The 15,903-nt window shown below is 36.2% G+C and overlaps 1 protein-coding gene across 1 annotated transcript in view; it reads left to right on the top strand.

Moving 5' to 3' along the window:
- LOC123657658 overlaps window positions 1–15,903 on the top strand; it is a 53,129-nt gene that overhangs the window by 21,144 nt on the left and 16,082 nt on the right. Inside the window, exon 2 of the mRNA XM_045593178.1 lies at window positions 12,067–12,693. Coding sequence (XP_045449134.1) covers window positions 12,067–12,693 — 627 coding nt within the window. The remainder of the gene's footprint in view (window positions 1–12,066; window positions 12,694–15,903) is intronic.

Below are 15,903 nucleotides of genomic sequence, written 5' to 3'. Positions count from 1 at the left end.
AAAATAATAATGTATGTAAGTCAAGTCGGAGAAATGCAAGCAAGATAATAACTCGTAATAGTCGTATAATTACTCGTATTTGTATCACAAAAATAATTAACGCCCAACGAAGTGGGCAATTTTAGGTTTATTTTAATTATTATTTTTAAAAGAGTAACTGCATAGGCCTCCACAAGTTCACGCCAAAAATGGCGTGACCTCATGTGTTTTGCCCAGAGTCACCACGCTGGGCTGGCGGGTTGGTGACCGCAGGGCTGGCTCTGTCGCACCGAAGACACTGCTGCCCCTTTTCGGCCTGTGTATTTCAAAGCAAGCAGTTGGAGGGTTATCCCGCCATCGGTCGGCTTTTTAAGTTCCAAGGTAGTAGTGGTTCAAGGTAGTGGAACTGTGTTATCCCTTAGTCGCCTCTTACGACACCCACGGGAAGAGAGGGGCTATATTTTTTGATGCCGTAACCACACAGCCAATTCCGAATCAGTGGTAACTTTACTTTTTAAATGACGATCTTATATTAATATCGTCATTTTACCAATTAATATAATTGTTTTAATTTATTATTCATGTTATCGAAAATTAAGTAAACTTAAATAGCGTGCAATTGTTAGTACGAGAGAAGATATCTCGTTTTAAAACTGGTGGCACGTGACTAGAGGAGTATCTCAACCTTATATTCAACTGAAGTAGGGCACAGCATGAAATATGTTAAAAATCGGGACCAGCCCGACTAGGGCAGTACCTCGACTTTACAGAGGATCACACTTTTAAAAATTGATATATATATTATTATTGCACATACATCAGTCAGCTGTTCCTAAGACAGAGGCTTCAACAGAGCTTGAGACCGGGTTTGCGATATCCTCATTGTATAATTTAATTGTTTAGCTTAATGGATATGTAATATTGATTTGTGTGGATGTTGCAAATAAAAGAGAGTATTATTATTATTATTAAACTTGCCAACCTTACGAACAAAAACCTTCCATCTATAGAACATACAAACAAAATAAGTAATATATACATATACATACACATATATCGCACCTTTAATAAAACAAAGATGTAACTCAAAATTTGTGGATTTGGAGATTTTACAAGAAAACCCGTCTTCGTCGCGTAAAGAATAGGTAGACTTCGACTCCGGCGTTTTAACTATAATATCGCACCTTTAATAAAACAAAGATGTAACTCAAAATTTGTGGATTTGGAGATTTTACAATAAAACCCGTCTTCGTCGCGTAAAGAATAGTTAGACTTCGACTCCGGCGTTTTAACTATAAGATACAGAGAGATACGCGACTGTTGCTCTCTTTTCTATCAACTGGAACTGACAAGTCAGTTCTTATAAAGTGGCGTGATTCAGAGATGCACCGGCAGTGAGCGGAGATTGAAGTGCTGCCGTTTTGAGTAACATCAAATAATTCGATATTAGATTAAAATGGATTTAAAATAAAAAGATGATTTTTGTTATACTTCATTCTCTCAGAAAACGCATTTGATAATGATGTGTAACATTTGGATTTACTTCGGTTTTGTTTTAAAAATTGACAAATTTTACAAAGTTAACGCCTAACACTTCAGTTTTATATTGAAATATATGCCTTAGTTGTTGGAGTAATTGGTTAAATATCACTTTATTGTAATAAATAAGGCTATTTATAAAAGTCACTTTTGTTTACTTCTTTTTATTATTTAGAATGACGAAAGATAAGTAAAAACTTTCAACATTAATTCCCTTTTCGTGTAAAAGTTAAGAATAACTTGTAACTGTTGTGCTTATTTGTATAGGTTTTGAAAATGGTCTTAGAGCTCACATTTTTTTTAAAGTTTAATACCACATTCAGAAACTGAACACCACAATGAAGAGTTACAGCGTATCGAGCGTAAAAGTTATAAGATAAACATAATAGTGTATCATTACAACCTATACAGTCCACTGCTGGACATAGGCCTCCACAAGTCACCACGCTGGGCAGGCGGGTTGGTGACCGCAGGGCTGGCTTTGTCGCTCCGAAGACGCTGCTGCCCGTCTTCGGCCTGTGTATTTCAAAGCCAGCAATTGGATGGTTATCCCGCCACCGGTCGGCTTTTTAAGTAATATAATAATAGTGTAATAAGTTATAATTTTTTTTTCATCTGATTACTGTAATAAATGTGAAAGTTTATGAGGATGACGTATGGATGGATGATTGTTACTCTTTTATGGCAAAACGACTGAATAGATCATTGTCATTCAACAATGCTGCTATTTTGACGTTAAATAATTAAGATTATTATTCATCCTTAAAATATACTACAGTGTTATGAATTATTGTTATTTTAGACTAAAGAAGTTATGCAGGTTGAAGAGGAAAATCAACAAAATACATATATCTCCAGAGCCCAAAAATGTAACTGCAGATCTGACGAAAATGATGACACCGACTCAATATTTTACTGTCACTTATGAGTTGACGAGAAAAATGACACCTAAATAATACTAGCCATTTACAGTCCTCTAGTTCGTCTTCAAGATCATCTTCATCTAGTTCCGATTCATCTAGCTCATCATCGTCAAGCTCTTCTAGCTCATCTTCATCCAGTTTTTCAAGCTCCAATAGTTCAATGCCTACCCAAAACCCTGCCCCACAAAACGTTACAACGGATTGTGAAGAAAAGACGTCTTACACCAATTCACCACAAAATACTGAGCAAAATATGAGCAAATTCAGCTGAGAGAGCGACGAAATTACAATAGTGTGGCCAGTTACAATATTTCTCCAGTATAATACACAGATCTAAGTGACGTCGACCTGAGTGACGACGATGCACTGTAGATTTTAATACGTTGTTTAATAAGCTTGTCAACAGAAGAAATTTTATGTTTGAAAATCAAAGTTCTTCTGACTCTGACTGCAATAATAAACCAAATATTTGTCAGTCAGTTCAGCCTATTGCAATGCACTGCTGGACATAGGCCTCCCCAAGTTCGCGCTAGACATCCCGGTTTTCCGCAATCCTCATCCAGCTTACACCGGCAATCTTAGGTAGATCGTCGGTCCAACGGACCAGAGGAAGTCACACACTGTGTTTGCCAAGACGCGATCTCTACTCCAGGACGCGTCTGCTCCAACAGCCACCGGTCCTGCGCCACAGATGACCAGCCCACTGCCACTTCAACTTGCTAATTCTGTGGGCTATATCGGTTACTTTCGTTCTCTCGCGGTAGTCTCGTTTCTAATCCTATCTTTGAGGGAAACCCCAAGCATGGCCAGTTCCATTGCACGTTGAGGGACTTTATATTTGTGGACCAGTCCCTTCGTCAGTGTCCATGTCTCGGCTCGGTATGTTAACACAGGCAGGACGTATTGCTCGAAGACTTTTGTCTTCAAGCATTGCGGAATCTTCGAAGTGAAGACTCGACGAAGCCTGCCAAATGCCGCCCAGCCCCACCGAATCCTCCTATCGGCCTCCTTCTCAAAGTTGTTGCGGCCTAGTTGGATAGTATGGCCTAAGTAAATATAATCCTGAACAACTTAGAGAAGGGTACCATCGACCGATACCTGTCTCGGTATGACTTGGTTGTTAGACATAACTTTCGTTTTGTCCAAGTTCATACAGAGAACGACACGTCGGGAGGACTCGTTTAGACCGGCTAGCATTTGGCCTAACTCATCTAACGTGTCCGCAAAGATGACGATATCGTCGGCGAAACGAAGGTGAGAGATGTATTCACCGTTGACATTGATGCCTTGTTCAAGATCTTAAAGATATCCTCCAGCGCAGTGGTAAACAGTTTCGGTGATATTACATCTTGCTGTCTTACCCCACGCCCCAGGAAATAGGTATTGTTCTCTGGTCCTGGACATGAACGGTCATCGTCGTTGCGTCGTACATACATCTCAGTACCACGATATATCGCCAGTCGATATGACATCTCTGCAGAGAGTCCAGGACAGCCCAGGTCTCGACACAGTTGAAGGCTTTCTCGCAGTCCACAAATTCCATACACAGCGGCTGATTATATGTCTCTGTCTTTTGAATAATCTGTCGAGTATGGATGTGGTCTACGGTGTTGTAGCCATTTCGAAACCCAACCTGCTCTGGTGGTTGGAATTCGTCGAGTCTTATGGCGAGACGATTCAAATGTGCAGAAAATATTGATTCCGACGGTATTTAACTTAGGGTTTCACCAACCAAAAACAGGTCAGTGTGATCTATGTGTATCATATGATAATTCAAACAAGGAGCAAAAACAAGATGATAGACATTATAAGAAAGAAGAGACTGCTGATTTTTATACTATTTACTAGCTGACCCCGCAAACTTTGTTTTGCCATATATGTTATTAAACCCCTTAATCCGCCCCCCCCCTTTTAACTTAGGGGTATGAAAAATAGATCTTGTTCGATTCTCAGACCTACCCGATATGCACACAAAATTTCATGTGAATCGGTCTAGCCGTTTCGGAGGAGTTTAACTACAAACACCGCGACACGAGAATTTTATATATTAGATTATTTGTGGTTAGTAATTATTTGTGATTTTAGGAGATATTTACTAGAGACTAATTGTACCTAATTCTTATAATAGTGTATAGTTTTTGTTTTGTTTAAAAAACAATATTTGTAGCCATAGAGAGATATATAAATATGAGATGATTAATAAAAATTTGTTTAATTTAAAAAAAAGGTGATAAATTAGAATTTTCGTTTTATAAAAAAATGATGCATTAATACATACAACGTCATAATTACAATTAAATAATCATAAAACGAAACATTGTGATTTATTTTTAAAACTTTTTGTTATGTTTTAATACTAAAGAGAATTTTTTTGAAATACTACCTAAAACATTAAGTAATTTTTGGCATAAAGAGATTTAAGTCGGAACTTTTTTTTTCATCTCCATTTTACAGCTATTATAGACTGTAACACAGTTGTTTTTCTATTATTCTATTAATCTCTGTACTTTAAACTACTGATATCAATAGTAAAAGTCATTAAGAGCATTACAAATAATTGGTAATTTTTAATCAAACACAATGCGGAAAAAGTGCTAAACTTCAAACGCCAATTCCCACAATTTGCGATTTTTGAGTTACATCTTTGTTTTATTAAGGGTGCGATATACAGAGAGATACGCGACTGTTGCTCTCTTTTCTATGAACTGGAACTGACAAGTCAGTTCTTATAAAGTGGCGTGTTTCAGAGATGCACCGGCAGTGAGCGGAGATTAAAGTGCTGCCGTTTTGAGTAACATCAAATAATTCGATATTAGATTAAAAGGGATTTAAAATAAAAAGATGATTTTTGTTATACTTCATTCTCTCAGAAAACGCATTTGATAATGATGTGTAACATTTGGATTTACTTCGGTTTTGTTTTAAAAATTGACAAATTTTACAAAGTTAACGCCTAACACTTCAGTTTTATATTGAAATATATGCCTTAGTTGTTGGAGTAATTGGTTAAGTATCACTTTATTGTAATAAATAAGGCTATTTATAAAAGCTACTTTTGTTTACTTCTTTTTATTATTTAGAATGACGAAAGATAAGTAAAAACTTTCAACATTAATTCCCTTTTCGTGTAAAAGTTAAGAATAACTTGTAACTGTTGTGCTTATTTGTATAGGTTTTGAAAACGGAGTCGTCTTAGAGCTCACAATTTTTGTTAAGTTTCAGCGTATCGAGCGTAAAAGTTATAAGATAAACATAATAGTGTATCATTACAACCTATACACTCCACTGGTGGACATAGGCATCCATAAGCTTTCCCCAAAAATAGCGTGAACTTATGTGTTTTACCCATAGTCACCACGCTGGGCAGGCGAGTTGGTGACCGCAGGGCTGGCTTTGTCGCTCCGAAGACGCTGCTGCCCGTCTTCGGCCTGTGTATTTCAAAGCCAGCAGTTGGATGGTTATCCCGCCACCGGTCGGCTTTTTAAGTAATATAATAATAGTGTAATAAGTTATAATTTTTTTTCATCTGATTACTGTAATAAATGTGAAAGTTTATGAGGATGACGTATGGATGGATGATTGTTACTCTTTTATGGCAAAACGACTGAATAGATCATTGTCATTCAACAATGCTGCTATTTTGACGTTAAATAATTATGATTATTATTCATCCTTAAAATATACTACAGTGTTATGAATTATTGTTATTTTAGACTAAAGAAGTTATGCAGGTTGAAGAGGAAAATCAACAAAATACATATATCTCCAGAGGCCAAAAATGTAACTGCAGAGCTGACGAAAATGATGACACCGACTCAATATTTTACTGTCACTTATGAGTTGACGAGAAAAATGACACCTAAATAATACTAGCCATTTACAGTCCTCTAGTTCGTCTTCAAGATCATCTTAATCTAGTTCCGATTCATCTAGCTCATCGTCAAGCTCTTCATCATCCAGCTCATCTTTATCCAGTTTTTCAAGCTCCAATAGTTCAATGCCTACCCAAAACCCTGCCCCACAAAACTTTACAACGGATTGTGAAGAAAAGACGTCTTACACCAATTCACCACAAAATACTGAGCAAAATATGAGCAAATTCAGCTGAGAGAGCGACGAAATTACAATAGTGTGGCCACCTGAGTGACGACGATGCACTGTAGATTTTAATACGTTGTTTAATAAGCCTGTCAACAGAAGAAATTTTATGTTTGAAAATCAAAGTTCTTCTGACTCTGACTGCAATAATAAACCAAATATTTGTCAGTCAGTTCAGCCTATTGCAATGCACTGCTGGACATAGGCCTCCCCAAGTTCGCGCTAGACATCCCGGTTTTCCGCAATCCTCATCCAGCTTACACCGGCAATCTTAGGTAGATCGTCGGTCCAATGAGCCAGAGGACGTCACACACTGTGTTTGCCAAGACGCGATCTCTTCTCCAGGACGCGTCTGCTCCAACAGTCACCGGTCCTGCGCCACAGATGACCAGCCCACTGCCACTTCAACTTGCTAATTCTGTGGGCTATATCGGTTACTTTCGTTCTCTCGCGGTAGTCTCGTTTCTAATCCTATCTTTGAGGGAAACCCCAAGCATGGCCAGTTCCATTGCACGTTGAGGGACTTTATATTTGTGGACCAGTCCCTTCGTCAGTGTCCATGTCTCGGCTCGGTAATGTTAACACAGGCAGGACGTATTGCTCGAAGATTTTTGTCTTCAAACATTGCGGAATCTTCGAAGTGAAGACTCGACGAAGCCTGCCAAATGCCGCCCAGCCCCACCGAATTCTCCTATCGGCCTCCTTCTCAAAGTTGTTGCGGCCTAGTTGGATAGTATGGCCTAAGTAAATATAATCCTGAACAACTTAGAGAAGGGTACCATCGACCGATACCTGTCTCGGTATGACTTGGTTGTTAGGCATAACTTTCGTTTTGTCCAAGTTCATACAGAGAACGACACGTCGGGAGGACTCGTTTAGACCGGCTAGCATTTGGCCTAACTCATCTAACGTGTCCGCAAAGATGACGATATCGTCGGCGAAATGAAGGTGAGATGTATTCACCGTTGACATTGATGCCTTGTTCAAGGTCTTAAAGATATCCTCCAGCGCAGCGGTAAACAGTTTCGGTGATATTACATCTTGCTGTCTTACCCCACGCCGCAGGGAAATAGGTCTTGTTCTCTGGTCCTGGACATGAACGGTCATCGTCGTTGCGTCGTACATACATCTCAGTACCACGATATATCGCCAGTCGATATGACATCTCTGTAGAGAGTCCAGGACAGCCCAGGTCTCGACACAGTTGAAGGCTTTCTCGCAGTCCACAAATTCCATACACAGCGGCTGATTATATGTCTCTGTCTTTTGAATAATCTGTCGAACAGTATGGATGTGGTCTACGGTGTTGTAGTCATTTCGAAACCCAACCTGCTCTGGTGGTTGGTATTCGTCGAGTCTTATGGCGAGACGATTCAAATGTGCAGAAAATATTGATTCCGACGGTATTTAACTTAGGGTTTCACCAACCAAAAAAAGGTCAGTGTGATATATGTGTATCATAATTATGATAATTCAAACAATGAGCAAAAACAAGATGATAGACAATATAAGAAAGAAGAGACTGCTGATTTTTATACTATTTACTAGCTGACCCCGCAAACGTTGTTTTGCCATATATGATAACTTAGGGGTATGAAAAATAGATGTTGTTCGATTCTCAGACCTACCCGATATGCACACAAAATTTCGTGTGAATCGGTCTAGCCGTTTCGGAGGAGTTTAACTACAAACACAGCGACACGAGAATTTTATATATTAGATTATTTGTGGGTAGTAATTATTTGTGATTTTAGGAGATATTTACTAGAGACTCATCATCATCATCATTACAGCCTATACAGTCCACTGCTGGACATAGGCCTCCACAAGTTTACGCCAAAAATAGCGTGAACTCATGTGTTTTGCCCATAGTCACCACGCTGGGCAGGCGGGTTGGTGACCGCAGTACTGGCTTTGTCGCACCGAAGACGCTGCTGCCCGTCTTCGGCCTGTGTATTTCAAAGCCAGCAGTTGGGTGGTTATCCCGCCACCGGTCGGCTTTTTAAGTTCCAAGGTGGTAGTGGAACTGTGTTATCCCTTAGTCGCCTCTTACGACACCCACGGGAAGAGAGGGGGTGGCTATATTCTTTGGTACCGTAGCCACACAGTACCCGTAGCCACACAGTACTAGAGACTAATTGTACCTAATTCTTATAATAGTGTATAGTTTTTGTTTTGTTTAAAAAACAATATTTGTAGCCATAAAGAGATATATAAATATCGGATGATTAATAAAAATTTGTTTAATTTAAAAAAAAGGTGATAAATTTCAGTTTTCGTTTTATAAAAAAATGATGCATTAGTACATACAACATCATAATTACAATTAAATAATCATAAAACGAAACATTGTGATTTATTTTTAAAACTTTTTGTTATGTTTTAATACTAAAGAGATTTTTTTTGAAATACTACCTAAAATATTAAGTAATTTTTGGCATAAAGAGATTTAAGTCAGAACTTTTTTTTCATCTCCATTTTACAGCTATTATAGATTTTAACACAGTTGTTTTTCTATTATTCTATTAATCTCTGTACTTTAAACTACTGATATCAATAATAAAAGTCATTAAAAGCATTACAAATAATTGGTAATTTTTAATCAAACACAATGCGGAAAAAGTGCTAAACTTCAAACGCCAATTCCCACAAATTGCGATTTTTGAGTTACATCTTTGTTTTATTAAGGGTGCGATATATCTCCTGCTTATTAAATAAAGTAAAGGTTTAATTATTAATCGATTTACATATAAAATGGAAAGTTTCGACGTCACATCATTTACTTGACGATCCGGAATCGTTTACATAATATACTCGATTATTCGTAAATAAGTAGCATAACATTGTTATGTAATGTCGATAAGTATGCACTCAGTCAAAAGGTCTCAATTAAAATACAATACAATACAATACAAATATACTTTATTGTACAACCAAAAACAATACAAATAACATAAAAGAAAAAGAAACAAGCGAGAAATAATAATAATAATAATAACAAAAAAAGAAATGTACAAAAGGCGGTCTTATCGCTAAAGAGCGATCTCTTCCAGACAACCTTTAGAAAAAGGACATGAATAAGAATAAAGCGGCATAGAGGTGTACTTTAAAATAATTATATGTGTTTACATATATTATTTTAAAGTACACCTCTATGCCGCTTTATTCTTTATCTAAATACATACTCGTAAAAAAAATACATTACATACATATAATTATATGTGTTTACATATATTATTTTAAAGTACACCTCTATGCCGCTTTATTCTTTATCTAAATACATACTCGTAAAAAAAATACAATTGAATTGAGAACCTCCTCTTTTTTTGGAAATCGTTTAATATATATAAAGAAAATCGATATATTAATAAGAAAATAAAGTATGTGCTTAAAACCGCATAGTAGAAATGTCATTGCGAATATAATAAACACAGCGACACAACAGCGAACAGCTGACTGTATCTTTCTCGTTCGTACACTCGGCGGTCCCGAATTCACCCAATCGAGCATTTCACCTCAGAGCGTGACGGATTAGCCTTACTACCTACGAAAAAATGTGTGTGCGGTGAGCCAAAAGAAGCTATAACTTCAAAAATATTTAGACAAAATTCGCTAGGTCAGCAAAGTAATTTAAAGGGATCAATCATGAATGAAGTGTGTTAAATTATCAATTCTCTACCAAAACATTGAGTAAGCGAAGATTCCTACCAATATAAAACCTGTTCTACATGATACGTGAACTAAAACCACGCAATCGGTAATTATTTGACGTGTCGTCAGTTATTGGGTCGAATTCTATGAACTACTTACGAATTTTAACAAACTATAATTTTTGTTGTATAATAACTTTTTACTGGATTCACCGATTTTCATTATTCCTTTCTCGAAAACTGATGCTAATGATGAGGACTTTTTTAGGTATACTTGCCGATTCTAATTCAATCAATCATTTTTTCTGTACCTTCGTTGTTTTACTTGTCAATGTAAAGATAAGTCGTTTTTTTTCCATTTGCAAGCAAACAATAAATAGCAGGCAAACAATAAATAAATAAATAAATAAATAAATTATTTTTGCAAAATAGAAGCATATTTCATTCTCCTAAGTTCATTTTATGTTAGAATTAAAACTCAATACCCAATTGGCTATAAAATAAACATACAATACAAAATACAGTTCGGTATATCACATTTTTATCTACAATATTAAGGCTAATATGCATAACCTTCTTACGTCTTACGACATCAAAACAAAAGTAAAAAGGGACACAAAAACACCTTTAACATTATGAGTGAAGCCAAAGCGTCAAAAACATATAAATAAACCTATTAAAATACTAACAGCCTTTCCCGAACACTTACGTAAAACTTTATTTCACTTCAATAAAAAAAATCTATTCATTGTACTGCCAGTACTGTATTTCCGTGATTAGAATATAAATTGAACCTTATAAAGTGTCTTAAAAATATATACACATTTAACGTAATTAAGCTTAATATTTAGGCTACCTGTCAAGCTTGTGTATCACCAATTTTCTGTAGGAGCAATCAGGTTGTTCCTACAGAAAATTGGTGATGATCTGATTTTATACTAGTAGAGACATAGGGCAAATTTTCTTAATAAGTGTTAGTAAATCTGTAGGTGCTTGTAGTACTTGATCCCTTCAAAGCAGTCCATATACAAAAGTGAAGAAAGTTATTATTTTTTGCAATCGTAATACACAACTTTTAAACTGTTATTATCACTACATAGTATAAAACAAAGTCGCTTTCTCTGTCCCTGCACATGTATGTACGCTTAAATCTTTAAAACTACGCAACAGATTTTGATGCAGTTCTTTTTAATAGATAGATTGATTCAAGAGGAATGTTTATATGTATAATAACATCCATTAAATAGTGGAGAAATACTGTTATTTTTGAGTTTTCTAATGTTATGTCGTAAATAAAAAAATTTTTTTCGCTTAAATTGCAAACGCAGGCTGAACCCTACGAGATTTATCAAAATAATGTACTAAGTATTGTACACATTGAAAAGGTCTACAGAAAACTCCGCGATGGTATATACCTATCTCTTATGGATATCCCACAATAACATTTTTTTGTCATTTACTTTTTACGACAAATAATGGCTAATTTTCGAAGCGATTTTAACCAATACAGCATTAATCCTTATCCAATTAAATACCTTAAATGTATTTTTTATTTAATATAGATCTATATGGCCCTTTACAGCATATGATTTAAATGAATATTTTCGAAGATATTACAGATTTAAAAATCGCGGTACGTAGCGTTTGCGGCGGTTCCGGCCGGCTTTTACTCTAAGTTAACGCGTGCGGGCCACGGGCAGTAATGAATAAATCAAAACTACTGCATCGATTTTAATCATTTTTTCAGTGAATGACATAGGCTATAATTATATTTTATACCCGTGCGAAGCCGGAGCGGGTCGCTAGTTTTATTATAACTTATTAATATCCATCGATTCCTAACTCCAAATATTAACAAACAAAATTATCTTTTCCAGGTACTGACAACATCTCTAATCGCAAGCGCTAGTTCAATACAATTGAGACAGCCGTACCAGAAATCGGCGGCGTCTCGATCACAAATAAAATTCGCGATTGAAAACAAGTACGATGACACCGGACCAGGAGCCAAAGGTCCAGAATACGCGTACCGTACATACGAGACGATTGAAGAAGCACTAGTCAGCTATCTCGATGACCCCGACACTAAATTACCAGAACACGAGAGAGAAAAGGCTATAGCTGTAGCACAGGGATACAATCCAAACGAATATGGTAATCTAATCAGACAACTCCCTAAAACAGTTGAAGAATACACAGGATATACAGAACCTGTCACGCAACAAATGCCTCTAAATCAGTTTAACTATCCCAATCAGGGGGTATACATCGATCCAGTCACAAATTATAAATATACGGATCCGCTAGGAGTTCAACTGAACGTAAATAATAATATACCACCGAAGAAATTACTGTACTTAAAAGGACATGACGTAATCGGATATCAAAGAGGACAGCCGATTAAGGGTAGTCTGATCAATTTGGGAGTGACCGACCCAGATCTAAGACAAGCACAAGATCAGTTCGATCCCTACCCGCGTTACAGCTACTCCTATGGTGTTCATGTAAGTATTTTTAATTTAATTGAAACTAACTGAATTTTTTTAAAGGATTCTTTAAGCGTCACTGCAAAGGCCTATTTGCTCTTTATAGAAGAAATAAATCCAACTAGTCATCGCCTAGTAGTCGAAATTCGACCATAATATATATAAATGAATTGATTATGGTTTTGTTTGACATTCAGTCATGACTCATGACAAACAATATTAATCTATTAATCTATTCTCAATTTGAACACAGACTTTAACAATGAATAAAAGAGTACTTATATATGCGTGTGTGTGTCAAATACATGGTAGTGTGTGTAATGTTTTTTTATTCATATTTTATTGTATTTTTATGCATAATTTAAAAATATATATATTAGCATTCTGCACTCCTTCTCTATATAAACTATAAGAGTGTGAAATTTCATACTCCTCCGTCCGCGCAAATTTCGTAAAAAGGGTACAAAGTTTTTGCTTTCCGTATTAATATATAGATTAAGTGCAGCAACCTTAACGCAAAAGACTAAAAGGAATAGGTATATTTAAAGGAGAAAGCGAGAGAGAGAGAAAAGAGATACAATAGTCGTACTAGTTCTATTATGTCACAGTGGTATCATGATCCTGTCACAATAAAATTTTAAAAAGTCTATAAAAATAAACGGGTACGATTAAACCTGGCTTAAATAATCAATCGTCATGGCATTCACCTTAACTGAGGTAGGGCACAGCAGGAACTTCCTGCGAAAAATACGGAGCAGCCCGACTGGGGTAGTACCTCGACCTTACAGAAGATTACAGCAAAATAATACTGTTTTCAAGCAGTATTGTGTTCCTGTTGGTGAGTAAGGTAACTAGAACTCCTGGGGGGATTGGGGATTGGATCGGCAACGCGCTTGAGATGCTGCTGGTGTTGCAGGTGTCTATAAGCTACGGTAATCGCTTACCACCAGGTGAGCCGGTTGTTTGCCGACCTAGTGACATAAAATAAAACTCAAAAATAAAAATCGCATTGTTTTTAAAACATGTTGACAACCCTGTTTATAAATAAAGACATAATATATAGTAGTTATCGTTCAAATCAATTTGCAATGAAAATTATGACTGTTCCGATTGAAATCTTTATTAGTTGTTAGAACAATAACAATTGTTGTTATAACAATGCTTTGCAATTACATACAAATTATGCTAACATTAAAACATAATCATTAGAAGTTAATATGTAGAAAGCGATAATGAGTGAAAGTTTGCCAGACTGTTTTATTTGCTATTTTATCGCGAATAATGCGATTTTAACGCAATATCGTTTGTACATCACAAATAAAACTTATAATAAAAATTTCTTCAAATAAATAAAGTGTTGTAAGACCATCTCAACCGCAAACAAAAAAAAAGGAGTTCGCCGTAACGTCATTTCTCACCACCATGGGTAGACTGGTAGAGATCTCTTTTAGAAGTAAGTTCGCCCTTGCCAACATCCCTTTTAAAAATGATTTGTGATTATGTTTTTTTTAAGTGTAATAAAGAATAATAACTACTGTACTGTACTGTACTGTGTGGCTACGGTACTAAAGAATATGGCCACCCCCTCTCTTCCCGTGGGTGTCGTAAGAGGCGACTGAGGGATAATACGGTTCGGCTACCACCTTGGAACTTAAAAAGCCGACCGATGGCGGGATAACCATCCGACTGCTGGCTTTGAAATACACAGGCCGAAGACGGGCAGCAGCGTCTTCGGTGCGACAAAGCTAGCCCTGCGGTCACCAACCCGCCTGCCCAGCGTGGTGACTATGGGCAAAACACATGAGTTCACGTTATTTTTGGCGTAAACTTGTGGAGGCCTATGTCCAGCAGTGGACTGTATAGGCTGTAATGATGAAAGAATAATAAAGAATGACAAACATTGTGACAAACATGACAAACGTGTGACCAGAGTTACACTACTTCGTTCGTCTTCCAATGATTCACTAATGATTTATATCTAAGATTTTATAATATATATATATATATATATATATATATATATATATATATATATATATATATATATATATATATATATATATTTTTTTTTTTTTTTTTTTTTTTTTTTTATTTCATGTACCACAACTTTTCATAATCAATTTACATGACATCGCTATAATGTTAAAATATGGGAACATCGCTAAAATTATTTATCGCCTCAACAAAGAAATTCAGCTCATCTCATTATCATTATGGACACTTTTCTGTTTCAAATAGTGTGTTAGCATACATGCAACAAATTGTTAGCGAAATGACAATAATCGATTCCAGAACAATTCAATCTATTGCCGTTCAATACCAATAATCAAGAGGGTGTGAATTTTAATTCAAACATAAACCAATATATATATAATTAAACCGTAATCGTCAAAATATCATTTCTAATAAATAATTTAAGTTACGAATTATATAACAAAGAAGATATAACGTTTTTTATCATACATCATTCATCATCATCATTTCAGCCTAACCCAGTCCACTGCTGGACATAGGCCTTCACGTGAACTCATGTGTTTTGTTCATTGTCACCACGCTGGGCAGGCGGGTTTGTAACCGCAGGGCTGGCTTTGTCGCACCGAAGACGCTGCTGCCCGTCTTCGGCCGGTATATTTCAAAGCCAGTAGTTGGATGGTTATCCCGCCATCGGTCGGCTTTTTAATGTTCCAAGGTGGTAGCGGAACTGTGTTATCCCTTAGTCGTCTCTTACGACACCCACGAGAAGAGAGGGGGTGGTTATATTCTTTACTGCTGTTTTTATCATACAATTTAATATAATTTATCTGTCAATCAATTTAAAAAAAAAACGATCTAGACACGCAACTTTTTCATGCAAGGTTCCGGGTCGCAAATAATATAAATTAAAAGATTATTGTCTGTATAAATAACTTTTACGACTTTAGGAGTTAATTTTTATGTTCAATATTCAAGTGAGAAGGCTTGTAAAAGTACATGTTACTTTTACATCATGTTATAATTAACATCACAGGGAATAAAGACCGATAATTGCGTGCACCACGCACAGCGGGCTGTTCCGTAGTCACCTGTCAGAATTTTATAGTTCATAAACTTATTTTTACTACCTGTTTCATACAAATAACAACATTGTTTCGAATGGAATTTGTAACAAATTTTCCTTTAATCTTGAGAACCAATTTTTGAAATCTATTGACTATTTCTCGTTGACTGTTTAGCGTGTCTGAATGTTTT

This window comes from Melitaea cinxia, chromosome 11, assembly GCF_905220565.1.
Source record: "Melitaea cinxia chromosome 11, ilMelCinx1.1, whole genome shotgun sequence".
In the NCBI taxonomy this organism is placed as follows: domain Eukaryota; kingdom Metazoa; phylum Arthropoda; class Insecta; order Lepidoptera; family Nymphalidae; genus Melitaea; species Melitaea cinxia.
The sequence above is the reverse complement of the archived record's forward strand: the minus strand, read 5'-3'. Positions and strand labels throughout refer to the sequence as shown.